The sequence below is a fragment of the Poecilia mexicana genome, unplaced genomic scaffold (assembly GCF_051168715.1).
Source record: "Poecilia mexicana isolate PSO_F unplaced genomic scaffold, ASM5116871v1 scaffold_10, whole genome shotgun sequence".
Lineage (NCBI taxonomy): Eukaryota > Metazoa > Chordata > Actinopteri > Cyprinodontiformes > Poeciliidae > Poecilia > Poecilia mexicana.
Window position 1 is genome coordinate 10,754,335 of NW_028263379.1, and position 16,342 is coordinate 10,770,676.

At 36.1% G+C, this 16,342-nt stretch overlaps 1 protein-coding gene across 1 annotated transcript; it reads left to right on the plus strand.

Moving 5' to 3' along the window:
* Positions 1-7,059: 7,059 nt before the first annotated feature.
* On the plus strand, positions 7,060-15,574 carry LOC106926727 (P2Y purinoceptor 4). Its single transcript, XM_015001823.2, has 2 exons — positions 7,060-7,668; positions 12,399-15,574. The coding sequence occupies exon 2, from the start codon at positions 12,413-12,415 to the stop codon at positions 13,490-13,492; it is 1,080 nt and encodes a 359-aa protein (XP_014857309.2). The 5' UTR covers positions 7,060-7,668; positions 12,399-12,412; the 3' UTR covers positions 13,493-15,574.
* The last annotated feature ends 768 nt before the right edge of the window (positions 15,575-16,342 follow it).

The window sequence follows — 16,342 nt, forward strand, 5'->3', positions numbered from 1 at the left end:
AATTCACCAGACGCAGACACACACCTGCAGTTTCTGTTAAAGTTTCATGAGTTTTTTATTGAAAGAAATTGATTTGGAAAACTTATTTTGTCTGATTTTGTTATTTTTTTTATTACTTATATGAATTATTGTCATTTTTGTTCTTAAAATGCCAAACGCCAATCTGTATGATGATGTAATTTTTAAATATGAAATGAATAATAATTTACTTTGATAAGTTACTGAGTGCTTGAGCAGATTTTTTTTTTTTTTTTTTTTTACCAAATACTTTTTTACTCTTACTTGGGTAATTTCTTAGACAGCTACATTTTACTTTTACTTGAGTATAAATGTGTTCAAGTGCTACTCTTTCTTGAGTACAATTTTTGGGTACTCTATGCACCACTGAGTTTGGCAGTAGCACTAAATATGATGGGCTACATGTGTTAGCTGAGTTTTGACTGAAATTAATGAATTAAAGCTCCTGAATCAATACAAATGAGAAGCCTTTGTAGCACTGATAACCTGTCCCTTCAAAATGCTGACAGCTTCTGGCCACCCACGTTGCTCCTGAAGACAGGCCGACACCTGGCATGGCTTCTTTAACAGTGTGTGTATGAATCAGTTGAATAAGAAACACTGTGAAGAGCTTCGCAGAGACATCAAGGTTAAAGCTGCTATATAACTGCAAATCATTAAATTAACATAAGCCAACGCAGTTCATGTGCAGAAAAAGTCACCAGTTCACATGAAAACGCACTTCGTCTCCGAGCAGAGCAGTGTTTGCAGGGAAGCATCGGTGCTTCTATTATAGAGGTGAAAGAATCAATGCAACAGAGCGCCTTTCATTTTTTTCTCCAATGTTTTTCTTGAGGTTACCTTCCACTTCAGTGATTTATTCTTTTTATTCCTCCTGATGAGTGTTACAACCTCTGTATCGACTTGTGAACTGTACATAAAGGAAAAGGCTGTTTTCACATGCATCAACTCCAAACAGAAAGATTTGAAATCCATTGTCAGTTTGCATTAAAGTGCCGATTTACTCCTCGTGTTAATGCTTGAAGTGACAAACAATTTGAGTCTAACTGGCTGTCTTCACAATCCTAACTTTTCTTTTCTTTTATTTTACAAATGAAAATATAAGTGTTGTGTTCATTCTTTATTCTGCAAATCTTTTGACGAACCTATAGCTGCATATACTGATATTACATTATACACAACTGGACTCCGTCTAATTAATAAGTGATCAGACACTGTTTGAATTGTTGTTTACAAATCATTCCTCTTCACGGTTGAATGCTGTTGTGTGTTGGTCAGTCTTAAAATCTTTGTAAATTTGAATTTTGCGTGTAAAAGATGCAATTTGTGAAACAGTGGTGTATCGATAAATCACAGTAAAGATGTCAGAATTTGCATCTAGCATGAAAAGAAAGAAAAAATAGATCATCAACACTTTCATTTGGAGTGGGGACATTTTACAATTAAGGCTGGAGTTTCTAGATTGACAGTCTAAAATAGGAGGCACAGTCCAAGGGAACATTTTTAGAAAACAGAGACATTATTGTAGAAGCCTGGTCATTTGGATGCAGTTTACAGGGTTAATTTTTAAAATGACTGTGGTCTGTGAAATAATAATAAAAGCAGTTTTAACTTATGAATCTGTTGCAGTACAGAGGCTCAGACAGTTTCTCTGTCTCACATTTTAATTGACAGGATTGTAAATATTCTGTCAATATAGTCAAATGTTTAATTTCTAAATCGTTTTATATGTTTTGACACATTTTTCTCTTTTTTTACAGATGGTGCTGAAGAGTTTTTCAAATTTTTGAAGAGAAATATATTCCCACAAAACCCTAAACTCACTGATGATTCAGTTCCTGCAGTTTTCCAACTTTTTTTTTTTTTTATTAATGCAAGTCAAGTGGGATACTGAAGAAGCAGCCAAATAAGTCAATTAGTTTGTGGCACAAAACTGAGCTGATGTCAGATAAAAAATATTTTAGAGAATTTTGGGAGAAGATTTTTTTTTAACTTTATAGATCAGTCAATCAATAAATCAATCTTAGTTTCGAAAACTCTTTTCATACATCGAACAAAAACCCGCCCACCCAGAGAAACGTCCCATGAGCACCCGCTAAACTGTAACCATGGCAACAGAGGAAACTGTTAAAGCTGAAATTGAAAACACTGGCAATATAAAAAGCCACAGAGAAATAAGTAGAAAGAAAACAGTAAACTAAATTGGCAAAGCTGGTAAAAGCAAGAAAGTTCAATACATAAACAAAAAATAAGAGTCAAAAATAATCAACTGACGCCTAAAAGAAATAAATGGTTAAAAATAATAAAATCAATTACAAAAACACTCATTTGTAGACTTTGCTTTAACAAAGTCTGTTTTTAAAACTTTGAATGCAAAACTTTAAAAAAAAATCATAAAAATATTATTTAAATAAATCCTGAAAGGCACTGGAAGTCAAAGCGACTTTCCTTTGTACCTAAGTTATGTAAATTCTCTTTGGTTCTCCAAAAAAAAAAAAAAAAAAACACATGCAGGTGAGTTTTGTATTAATTGCAGTGAATGTGATGCAATGAACAAATATACAGAGACATTTTGGAGGAATTGTCTGCTGTAGGGTACAAGCACAGAATGACTGACCACAGATCAGTTCCCACCCAGTTCCACACCCACATAGCGAGGAGCACATTACCGATGGAGGCAATTTAGCTAGAACTGAACCAGGAATTATCGGTCAGAATGAGGCTTTAATGATGAAAATGTGGGTCAAGATTCTCTGGCTTGAGAGAGAAACTGTCACACTCCTGGAATATTTTCTAGGTCAAAGAATGATACTTTTGTTTCACTTCTGTGTGATTTTAAATTTAAGATAACACCAAAGTCCTTCACAACCCCACATGGGGGAGGTGTCAGAACCAACTCTGACTAATAACTTGTGAATCTGCTTTGTTCAGGCTGAGCTGTAGAAAATCTTCCACCAACCATCTGCTGATGTCAAAGATGCAGTTGAAAATGGAATCTAAGGGTTTTGTGGCATCAGGACACACAGTAATATAAAACTGAGTATCATCTGCATAACTATGGACATGTGTCTCTCATCCCCAAGAGACAGGATGTACAGATGGAAAGGAATGGGACCGTATATTGAGCCTTGGGGAACACCACATTTAATTGACAGCTAAAGAATTGTAATTATGCAAAGCAGACCTCAACCAAAAGGACCAGCTTTAGCTCTACTGCTTCTGTACTGTGGTTGGTCTCAAACGAGACTGAAACTCATTAGTTGACTCACTCAATCAAAAACAAGTTTTTCTAAAATCCTCTTTGAAGAAAATATGAAGTAGGATCTATATTGTTTACTCTTTAGGGAGGACTTAACCATTTACAGCCATACAGAACAACATTACTAAAATCAGTTGATTTTAATCACACTATGGTTTATAAACACCCATATTTTGTATCTTCTTTATGAAAATTATAAATCTGTCAATTGTCATTATAATATAATCATTACTATGGATGTGATTCCTGATTTGTTGCCATATTGTTGATATGTAGTCAAAGATTTTAACAATATGACACTTGCATCACATATATCGCTACTGTATTGCTTTACTTACATCAGTATAAAATAATTTAAATGAATAAATAATAATTTAAATGAGTTACAAAGTATTTTCTGCTCTTGTCAGCATAGGTTATTCCAATAAAACCGGTTAGGTTCACTGACATTTGAGGCTTTAGTAACTTATTAAGTAAACCTTCAGATTTAATCTGAGTTTATTGTCTTTAGCTGCAGCGCACATCTGCCTGGATTTTATTTCTTTATGACTAGACCTTATCATTCCACGCCTTGTTGTGTGAATCTCCAATAAAATCCTAAAAACCTAAGATAAATAACTCAGACACAAGTCAAAGTGCCACAACTACAGAGAGTAAATGTTTATTCATGTACATTTGGTTCCGGCTGTTTTTTTTGGGGGGGGTTAGCATTTTTGTAGTATCTGCTTAAGCAAGTTTTCATTGCAAATTGTTTCACCTGATAGCAAATTACACCAATGATGACCTCATTTTTCCACTAGTTTACTGAAAGAAGTAGAATCACAAGACAAAGCACAAGCATTACCCAACAGAGTTGTGAAAGTTTTAAAATTAGCAGTAAAATGTGCTGAGCATGAGGAAGAAAACATTTTTTTTAACTTTAACGATATCTGTCAGTGGCTTTTTTGTTTATATGCTTATAGCGATTTTGTTGGTTTGGATCGCATGAGAGCTAAACTTCATTGTGCATAAGTGAAATATTTCTTCTTTTTTTTTAATATTTCACAAGTTTCTCCAGGAAAGTTTTGGTTTTCTCCTCATTTCAGCGAACCAGCTGGATTTTATCATGTGGACACAATGTACTCCCAGTTTAGCCAGAATCTGTCTCAAAGTAACAAGTTATTCTGTTAAAAGGATGAATGATTTTGACATCCCAAACGGTTGTTGTACTTTAGGACTTATAAGACAGCCATTTGCACAGGACAAAACAAGAGAGCTTTGATAACTGGCCAACTTTAGATTCCCTTTAGCTCACTGCTTGTGCAACGTTGTGTGACTCTATCATTATCTAAAAATCTGTTCGTAATCAGGTGCCCATCCATACTGTTTTGTTTCACATCAAAGGGTGTGTTTGATGTGAAACAAAACTTCCAGTCGAGCCAGAAACTGGACCCGACTGAATCACATGATGGATGTCTGTTTTGTTCTAATTTTGTGTATTTCTTTGTGTAAACTTCCTGGAAATTGTTTGATTTTCTCTCAGCATCGTTCAGTGATTTTCTTCAAACATCTCAACATTAATGAGAAATAATTATCAGACCATTTTTTTTTCCCCACTGGCCTCTAAGTTATAAGTTTACAAGCATTTCCTGGGTATTTAGAACTGACTTTTAAACTTCATTACTTAGACCAAAAATGTTGAGAGTATTTCCATAAGCCCATCTACTTGGTGAACAGTATAATGGATGGACATTCCAATGGTATTTATACTTGCACATAATTCCTTGGTCAGATTAAATAAACCTTTAGAGGTCAATAATTCACTTTATGATATGATGTGATGTCACACAAGGAATAATACAATAATAATTATGTTTTTCTGGTCTTGCCTAAAGTATGGACACAGGTATGCCTCTATGTAACTCAAGTTTTGATTAAGTGATTTAATGTCAGATAGTTTAAAAAGTAATTTGCAATTTTGTACAGTATATATAAACAAATGGTTTCAGATGCTGTTGTAATGTTTATTACTTACTTTGTTGATTTTTGAACATTTTACCCCCAGAATGTTTTGTAAACTGTTACATTACCCAAATTTATTATTTTAATAAATACTGAAATGAAAAGAAAAAAAAATCCCCTTCACTTTCTTTGCAATTTTAACTCCTTGGAAAATTCAGACGTCATTGTCAGATAAATTATCTTTATTTATAAGTTATAACGTTACTTTAATACTTTCTGAATATCAAAGTCATGTGAAGTTGACAAAACTTTTCCTGTGCTGGTTTTCAGAAAACACTCCCAGAGTTGAGTTGGCATTATTTTTATTTTAACAGCAATATATTGTTGCAGTCTGCTTCAATAACAACATCTGTTATTTTTAGTTTTATGCTGCAGCATCTGGAAGCAGACTTGTGACTGGTAAGATCCCCAGATGATTAAACATTTGAACATTTACACCTTGAATAATTGTGTGTGAGTTCTTTTCCCTGATCAAAATGTGGTTCTGGTTTGCAAAAAGCACATTTAGGCAAATGTGTGCTCCTCTTTGAAAACTAGAATGATTTAAAACTTGACAGAATGGATTGTGAAAGACAAAATTGTGGGAATGCAAGAATGCTGTATCATCCCAACTGGAAAAAAGAGAAATAAAATGTGTTTTCTGTTAGATATTCAGATTAAAATTCTGTTTTGCTTTTCCCAAAGTGATGGAGAAATATATAAAACTGGTCAAAACATTGCTTCGTTCAGTAGACCTCCTTTCTGATAAGGCTGCAGAGAAAAAAACCAAACATGATTTGTTTTTATAAACCATTAATCAAGACGGGCCATAACTTGCTGAAGGGGGCAAACAAGGTTCTAACTGACATTTCAACACAACCATGAAAAACAGGTTTAATTATCCAGTCAGAACAAGTATGATGTATTTTCAAGTCAATTGGTATTCTTACTATAAATGTTAAAGTAATCTGATTACTGTCTCCATTGTATTCTGAATTTTTGTGTAACTTATTTGAGGAAAAGAGTTTATTGAATTCATCCCACCTTTGTGTTGGCAGCATTCTTGCACCATAACTTTTATCTGCCATTTTAAAATCAGTTGGTTACTGTTTTTTACAGTGGCACTGAAAAAAGGAAGTTTATCCTGTTTTAAAAGAAGAGATTTATTAACACTACTTGAGAAAATTAAAAGAGTTGGCAGTGTTTGTAACCTATGGAAGCCCATTTCTGTGACTGATGAAAAAAAACAAAACTTGTGTCTCATCATTATGAGACAGTATCTTGTAACTACAAGTTACCTTTAATTGGCTCTGTGGCATTCTAAAGAGGTGAATGACAAATTCATAGGAAGAAATGGATGTTGCTAACCTGAGGCAATACTTCAGAAGTGGATTTACAAGCCGTGAAATCTAGCAAGTTTTGGCAAAATCCCATGTCAAAAGAAGAGGAAAAAAATAGACAAATTATCTCATAATGATGAGGTAGATATGCCATAATACACTTTTTATCATCAGTGTTGGAAGTGGGCTTCCATAATAATCAGACTTGGAAACAGCGTTTATAGAAGATGAAGCTGGTATAAGAGAGTATGACTTTTCTCCAAAGTAACTTTGAAAAGTCAGATTCCAGTTTATAAATGTGTAGCCCTTTGTGTTTTGGTGTTTTGGTGATTTGATGGAGCTACTGAAGCTTTTGGTCATAATACACATGGAGATTATGGTTGTGCTAAGAATTTATCATTCTCCCTCCACTTCCTGGTAAATGGAACCTTAAATTGCAGATGCTTGGTTGTCATTTGCAGTCATATCTGGAGAAGTGTTTATGGCCGGTAAATGGAACCTTAAATTGCAGATGCTTGGTTGTCATTTGCAGTCATATCTGGAGAAGTGTTTATGGCCGCATACCCAGATTTCCACGGCCCACTTTAGGGTCCTGACCCCAACCCTTGGGCACCACTACTCTACAGAAATATAGCTTTAACTCATGATATTCCACTTCATCCGTAACTCCATTTTCTCCCTTACTCTAATTGACATGGCGTGTATTTTACATTCATAAACGGGATTATTAAAGCTCTAAACGAAAGATGACACCCTACAATTTCTCCTCTTTCTCTTCGTTTTGGGTTGCTCCCTCCCCAGCTTCCATTTCCTCCCCCATGCTCACTCCTCTCAGTGTTGACTGACGTCTCTGGCTGCGCTGCCATGGACTCCAACCCCCAGCTTCCTACCACAAATTGCAACAAGCGTGAACCTAAACAGTCGCTTCTGGACACCAACGGAAAGGCACCAACGAAGCGCTGTTTTTTTTTTTTTTTTTTTTTTTTGCTCCAGGCATCAGAAACAAGTGGAGATAAACAACTTTCGAGGATCAGAGCTTCCTGACAGCAACGCGGTTAGGATCCTGCTTAGGTGAGTGCAGGCAGCCGCGTTCACTCAACTTTGTTTTCAAAGGCTTGACTGAACTGCGCAAAATCCGCAAAATCAGATGCTTAGTTCGGATAAAAACGCGAACAGGAATATGAGCGATCTATGAAAACCATAATCGAGGATAATAAAAGCGAACAATGTCGGTCTATTTTCTGTATTTCTTTCCGTTTCCCCCGTGTAAGCTCTGATCGGAACAAGTTAGTGAAATAAAGAGAAAGTGAGTTTCATTAAAAAAAAAAGTTAAATATGGGCTACATATTTAGCTTTCCTTAAAAACATGTTTACAAACATTATTTAGTGAAATGATCTGATAATTATTTGTATTTCTTTTAGGCTGAGATCAACTTGCAGAACTTAATGTAATGTAATAAGGACGTTTAATTTTAAAAACACTTTAAATGTTTTCATAAGTAATATCGTCCAAGTATCTTAATAGAGTAGTTGTAGATGGAAATGAGATGGGGAAGAAAGATATCCAGTAGCGGTCAGTCATGCAACGAATCCGAAGAAGCTTCTGACTGAGGACACTGTTGCCATATGACACTAATGACATGCAAACAGCTGAATATCCAGGACACAGAAAGACAATATTTCACGATAACATGACCTGGATGACACCATCCCTTGTTAGCAAGCATTGCTAATCTGCATCATTTGCTTTTGCCATTCCCCCTTAAGTCTCACTTTAGGGTTGAATAGAAAACCAGACAGAGAAACTTGGTGCTCTGCAGCGATGAAGTCTCCTTTCGTACTCCTCTGGGTTTTGAGGTCATACTTCAGGTATCATGTGAGCTTTTGAGATGCTAACACTTTCCCCCAGTTGTAAAGAAAACAACAACACCTTATTGGCACAATGACAGCAGTCCAGAAGTGAAAAAGTAGCAGCAAACTTTGTTGCAGAAAACCAGAAGGAGTAATTGTTCATAAAAAGCAATTCCTCAACCATATTATGAACTAGTTCTAGAACCATTTGGATCTAGAACCAGCTTTATTAAACGTTAAAACTGGTTGTTTTGATTGTGGTCTGCTTAGAATAAGTTACAAGAGTGTGTAGTGCGGTGGCATAAAACACTGGAATGTTGTGCTTAGCAGTGAAATGGTGGAACGTTGCACACATGGTCGCAGCGCCTGCAACATTTAATAGCACCTCTGTAAAGAAAAACAACTACAAATAAAATCCTGGTTCGGCTCGAGCATAATCTCTCCTCTAATAATGATGTTGTTTTTGTTTGTTTCCTTCTTCGACCTTCCCCTCACAGTGAGCGGTGGGAAAAAATTTAGATTTCTTCTGTGCAACCCTCCAGTTGTTTTACTGACTGTAGATCAGCAAAATGAATAGCTTTTTTTGCAGCCATTTGCATTGCTTTGCAAGGGTTCAAGGCATATCTTCTTTAGTTGAATGGCATTTTTTTCTTTTTCTGTTTTCTGTTTCTATAACAGAAAGTTGTAGATTAATTAAAACCTGCTAAAGTGATTAAGTAAAGCATATCTTCATTGGACGTCTTAGGAGTGGCAATAAATGTGGCAACAGTGATTTCTTTTTTAAAAACAAACAAAATAATAACTGTTTTTCTTAATGTGGGATTTATTGCCCATTAATTTAATGAATTCACTGAAATGTGGATTATGTTGTAGGGTTTAAGTTTGTTTAGAAAACAGTACCTTACAGAAAATGAGCCTTTATTATCATAATGGAGTTTATTACTGTGTGCTGGTATGAGCTTCAACATGTCCATTTTACAGTGTCTTGTAAATTTAAGTAAAACATGTAGATAATTTTGGAATATGTTTCTGGGTTTATGATTTAACTGGGCATTTGATGAGAAAGGGAAATGTCGAATCTTTACCCTCCAACCAGAAAAGTTTTTTATGAAACTTCCAGGAAGAGCTTGGTCTTACCCTGGAGGAATTAAGGTATGAAGTGAACACCATAACAATGACAAACTGCTGCCAGAAGCAAAAAGAAAAACAAGAGGAACCTGTTTTTACTACCTTTTCTGAAGAAGAGTATCATCCATGTGATGTAAAGTCTTTGGCATGTGTTATATTTTTACAACTCTTACGCGGTTGTAAGAGTTGTGAAATTCTTACAGTGTGAGTGTTTCTTTCTCCTTCAAACCTGGATCACTCACTGAGTTAAACATTACTTTGTGGTAATTTGAGAAACAAACCTTAAAGTTTTGAGATAAATTAACTTAAACCAAAGTAAACTTTTCCCCACTCATTTTCACAGATTTTTAAAATGATTTGGTGTTTTTCTTGACCACCATGTCAGACTGGATAGTCTTGTTTAATGGAGATAACTAGAAAGCAAACATCTGGGGTTCATTAGTATGAAAACCGCAAGCAAGTTGCACATCTGTGAAAACATCACTTGTGATGAATGAAAGACGGATGTTTCGTAATGACTTTATTTTCAGGGAAACCCTGATTAAATTTAACAAGCAACTCTAAGCCACACCCTACAATAGCTTAGTTTAAGTTAGCCTGTTCTGTGACAACATCAAGAGAATGTCTTACAGGTATTAATGTAAATGATTGTTGATGTGTGAAAAACTAGATCAAAATAAACTGCAGTAAGTCGGTTTGGGTGTTGTAAAACATTAAGCTATACATTATATGCTTGGGTTCGCTTAAGTTTTCAAAACTGCAAGATGGATGTACAACAAGGTTCGGTTTTAGGATGTCTGCAATTTTCTTTATTAATTAAATACAGAGAAGTAGTTAAAGAGGCATTAGAGATGATCATGCTCAAATATGCAGATGACTCTTATGCAGTTGTGTAATATATATAATTAATGACGCAAAGCATTTTTTTTATTGCTGTCTGATATGATATTACTCTAAACTTTTTCTCTTTTAGATCATTTTGGATTACCAAAATTATTTAGAATTGCTAAAAGCCAAAATAAACAGGAACTGATTTTTTTAATCACTTTTTTGAATTTGGAAATGATAAATGTGTTTGTACAAAGCTTGATTAAGTCCAGAGGATCCCAAAACACTTCACTTACAAACACATTCACACATTTTTGCATTTTGCTCACAGAAACCATGCTAATTAAGTCTGATGTAACAGGAAAAAAGATTGGTGTTTTTTATGCAGCATGTTAATATCTGTGTTCAGCTCTGTGTTGCATTTAAGATTAGCTCCATGTTTAAACTCCATCAAACTCTCTGAATGTGTTTTGCAAACAATGTCAGAAGTTATTGTGTTGTAACTGATCAGAGAAAAATATAAAAAGTAGTTGAGATGAACTATTCTAGTATTTTGTCCTATAAGTGTCTCTCAATACCAAGTGACATTTCCATGTTATGAATCGGTGACAGCTTTCCTATTGTGTGACCTTTTGGAGCCAAGAAACTCACTGAGTTTTGATGGTATCATATTACTGTAGTTTTAGATCAAAACTAGTATAATTGAAAAAAATGACTTTTTATTTTTCTTTTTCTTCTGGCACTCATGTGAAAGTTCAAAGGGGAAATCTGCTGTTGCTCAAAAAGAACACAACGGCCTGTCTCACATTTACCAAAAAGTATCTTTGTGGTCCTCAAGAGCTGCGAGAAAATATTCTGTGGATTGACAAGACAAAATTGAAACTTTTTTGCTGGTAGGCTTTCCACTACTTCTGGTGCAAAACTAGCATATGTCTCAGAAAAAGAACATTATATCTACAGGTAAGCATATCCGGGGCTGTTTTGTTGCTTCAGGTCCTGGATGACTTGCTGTGATTGATAGAATCATTAATTCTACTCTCTAAAAGGTAATTCTAGTCCAAAGTACATCAGCAAGTCAATGTCAAAAGTGCACAGAAATAAAAACAAAACACAGGTCTTAGAGTGGCCTTGCAAACTGCAGTCAAATCAGATTGAAATGCTGTTGTATGATCTTAAACATGCAGTTCATGCTGGAAAAGCTACTAGAAAAACTTAATTAAAGCAAGTAATTCTTAGAATTGTAAAATACCATCAGGAAATTAATTTATCTCAAGAAAACATTGAGAAATGAACTAATCTCAAGAAAACCATTGGAAAAAATATCTGCAGAAAATAGGAAATTAACTCGTTATCTCAAGAAAATGATTGGGAATAAATACATGCGGACAAACCTCTTGGCTTCTGTAGTGGATAGCTTTTTCCATTACGGAATGTAATTAGACTTTTGGGTTGATCACATTAAGACATGTTTAAAGATATACAGGAATTCATTTGTTTGTGCTGCATCTAGAGTAATATTTTCAGAACAAGCATGAGCAGCAATGAAGTCCTGCCTGTTGCTGTCTAGGATTTTGGTTCTAGATGTGGAAAGATGAGTGATTTAGGTTTTTTAATTCTCATTCCTTAGCGTAAGTGGAGATCATGAAGGATTATAAAGCTTTAAAGCCATCATAGATTTTTGCATGTTCTCCACATACATGCAGGGTTTCTCTCTGGGTACTCTGACTTCTTCCCGCAGTCTAAAAACATGACTGGGGGTTAAGTGAGTGCTCTAAGCCGCCCTTAGATTTGCGCATGTGAGTGTGCATTCACTCTGTATGTCTCTGTGTTGCCCCACCCAGAGTGCCCTACTCCTTTGACCCAATGCCAGCTGAAGCTAGGCACTGGCAACCCATTGACTTTGCAGAGACAAGCGGCTGTAGACGATGGATGTTTGTTTTGACGTGTTAATGCAACGAAAACCCTGATATCTCCATGTTTTCTTTTCTTCTTAGGTTTTGTCGTCTACATGGCTAACATGGAGCTGGTCATCAGGAGCTCTAGTTCACACAACCAGTCGGAGGTTTTCACATCAGTCTTTAACTCCAGCTGCCGTTTTAATGAGGAGTTTAAATACATCCTGCTTCCTGTGTCCTACAGCCTGGTTTTTGTTGTTGGGTTCGTTCTCAATGCCACGGCATTGTGGATGTTCATAAAGATGCGCCCGTGGAACCCGAGCACCGTGTACATGTTCCACCTCGCCCTGTCCGACTTTTTGTACGTGCTCTCGCTGCCCACTCTAATCTACTACTACGCCAACCGCAGTGACTGGCCCTTCGGCGTGGCGGCCTGCAAAATAGTTCGCTTCCTCTTCTACGCCAATCTCTACTGCAGCATCCTCTTCCTCACATGCATCAGTGTGCATCGGTATCTTGGCATCTGCCACCCCATAAAAGTGCTGACTAAGGTAAAGTCCCGTCACGCTCACCTGGTGTGTGGCTCGGTGTGGTGTGTCGTGACGGTCTGCCTGGTGCCCAACCTCATATTCGTCACCACCTCAAGGAGGGACAATGACACGCTGTGCCATGACACAACCAGTCAGGAAGCCTTCGAACAGTACGTTGACTACAGTTCTGTAGTCATGGTGCTGCTGTTTGGTGTCCCCTTCATAGTCATTTTGGTGTGTTACTGTCTAATGGCGCGGACCCTGTGTCAGCCCAGACAAGGATTATCTTCCAGCCAGCAGACGTCCAGGTCGCGGCAGAAGTCCATCAAGCTCATCATCGTGGTGTTGGTGGTTTTCGCAGTCAGCTTCGTCCCATTTCACATCACACGGACTCTCTACTACACGTCCCGTGTGCTGAATCTCAACTGTGAGTTCCTCAACATCGTGAACTTCACCTACAAAATCACCAGGCCGCTGGCAAGCATCAACAGCTGCATCGATCCGATCTTGTACTTCCTGGCCGGAGATCACTACCGCTCCAAAATGATTTTCATTCTTAAAGGGAGAAGAAACCTGAAATACAATCAAAGTATACCGAACAGCAGTTTGGGTCTGGTGGGTAAGGGCTCGGCTCCCAAAGCCAGTGAAGAGGCTGAGAGATAGCGAAGAATACAAAGTAATAACTGTGTAATGTATTTCTACTTGTAGTGAAACCTTTCCCCTGAAAGACTATTTTGTCATAGATTTTACTTTCTATAAGTATGTTTTTTTTATTTACTGATTTATGTGAAAATATTTTTTAACATGTTCAAAGACTTTTTCAGTTCTTACTGTAGTGACACGTCTATGCACAAAGGTTATTTTTTATCAAAGACACGGTTCCTTTTTCTGTGTACGATTTGCCACCACAGCAGTATTTAGATACAGAGACACAGATTTCAGGAACACTTTGGTTACACAACAAACAGATTCCTGACTTTATTTGGACTCGTTCTTAAGACTTGAAACTTGGCTTGAACTCAAGATCTGGTGTTCAAATCCTGCTCACATCTTTCTCCCTGTTGACGAAATCTGAAACTGTAGTTCATTTGTGTAAGTGAATAATATTGTCCCTTTGAGTGTTGTACTGTATACACATGACTGGTTGTCATGGTAATGCTATGCACAGTACTTGCCAGCAAAACAAGTTAATGGAAGCTTATACATTCATCTGTTTTTGTTTAGCGAGAGAAAGAAAACCGTCAGTACTCGATGTGATGCACAAAATGCATTTAGGCTCATAATTATTCATACCCACCTTAGATTTAGTTTTAGAGTGATCTTGGTTAGAGTGGGCCAGCCAAAGTAAGACAAAGATTTGGGCTGGTGCTTTGGCGAGAGGTGGGAGGTCATCACCAAAGACAAACAGTCAAACTACCAGAAGAAACATGCAAAAAAGCTAAACTGAAATAGCAAGAAAGATTTGATGGCAGTGACCCCAATAGTTTTTCTGTTTCTTTTAAGGGAGTGTGTAAATTATTTTTGACTTTGCATTTTTATTGAAATCTAAATATAAGTAGATACTTTTCTTTTTCAAAACTGGCACTCTTTTACATTGTCCTGTTGAGTGATGTCTGTCTAACTCCATATCAGAATCAAACTTTAAATAAATAATCAAAAATTATTTTAAAATCCAAATAATTTTGAGCTCAACTGTATTAAAAGAGTGAGCAACTGGAGCACACGAGCACACAGTATAACCAGTAAGTCATGGAAAATACATAGATATAAATATTTGTGTTATATTTATTCTGGAATTTGACAATAGGTAGGGTTTACCTACTTTTGTTAGTCTTTGAATGCAAAGCTAAATAACTAAAGGCTCATGAAGGAATTCAGTCATTTAATTTCCATATACTGGAGAAGAGATGCATCTAATAATTGAAGGATAGTGGCTCTTCAGGATGGAAAACTCATTTATCAAACTAAAAGCACCAGGAGGAAACCATCACATCCTACTTTATCCATTCAGAAAAGAGGTTAAAACATATACAATGAAATATAATCTTCTCATTGTGTATTAGTAAAAGAGATTAATAAGCTTTCAGTATTACCTCTCGCTGTTCAATCAAAGGTTTATTCTTAAATATATTTTTTAATTAATGCATTTTTATGTTCTTATGAGAAGTCATGCTAGAAATGCAATCCACACATCTACATGTACAGTAAGATGCAATAAACTAAAACTGAAATTACTAACATGAACTTAGATGCTATCTAAATATTCTTTACATGTTGAATTGAATGCTTTGTTGTTAAATGTTTATAAGGTTTATGGAATAATAAATGTTTAATGTCAGAGTGTTCATTTCTATCATTAATCCAGTTCTATTCACAAATATTTTATTTATACCAAAGTGAAATAAAACGTTGTTGCAACTCATATGATCCAAGTATCTTCAACAAGTTGTCATGGATGTTGGTGCTTTGGACTGGAAGAATCTCCAGTAGTGGTCAGTTTTGCAACAAATTTTAAAAAGCCTCTGATTGAAGACACTTCTTCAGATTTGTTGCAAGACTGACTTGACTTCTATTTGAGATTAAAAGACTAATTTCAGCATTTAAAGTATGTAAACATGTTTGATGCTATCAGTGCACAGTTCTATTTCTGTGAATATTTACAATAATGTCCAGAGTAAATTTTAAGAAATTGCTGCCTGACTGATTTAAAAGTTTTCATTAAATAGAGTCCTACTATTTCTGCAACCCTTTCTTATGGTATATGTCATTTAAACATGCTGTTTATATGTTAGTAAAACCAGGAATGAAATCTGGATGTTGTCTAACAGATGAAACGCCAGTCACACAATCCTCCCCAGTCTATAAGCAGTGTTTGCATGTTGCTCGGAAACAACAGCTGCAACAAGTCCTGTGTCGGATTCCAACACAGCTGTTTTTGTCCTTCTACATTCACAGCCGACTTTTCCCCCCTTAACTTTGAGAGAAAAGTTAAGAGTCAACCCTGAAAAACTTTTTGGCTTTCAGAAGTCGCCCACACCTCGACATGGGGGAGAGTTGGCTTTCCTTCCCTCTCTTTACCTCTGGGAATGATGAAAGGAATTTCAAGGTCTTTTTAACTCTGGGATAGTTTCACTAAAGCAGATTTCATGACTTTGGTAACTCACTGCTACAAATAACCCCATTTGCACATACAAATCTGTCTGCCCCACTGTATTCCTATGATATGAACTGTAGACACTATTAATGTAGTAATTACAGTTTAATATTACTCGTAAAGCTTCACAACCTCATGGTTGGACGGTCATAAACTGAATAAATCTGATACCAAATGTCCTGCTAAAGGAAAATGCAGCTAAAATCAACATGTTGTGTCTTTGTCAGGTTTGCAAAGTGACTTTTTAGGAGAAAGTGAAACTGAAACAATTAAACTGAAGTAGACACAACACAGGTTTTGTTTGGAATATGAGAACTGATTGTGTAGAACCAAGGATGACAGTGTATATTTGACTTTTA

Bases quoted from the DNA above. Each gene is read 5' to 3' on its own strand.
- LOC106926727 (XM_015001823.2), top strand. From the start codon at position 12,413: ATGGCTAACATGGAGCTGGTCATCAGGAGCTCTAGTTCACACAACCAG.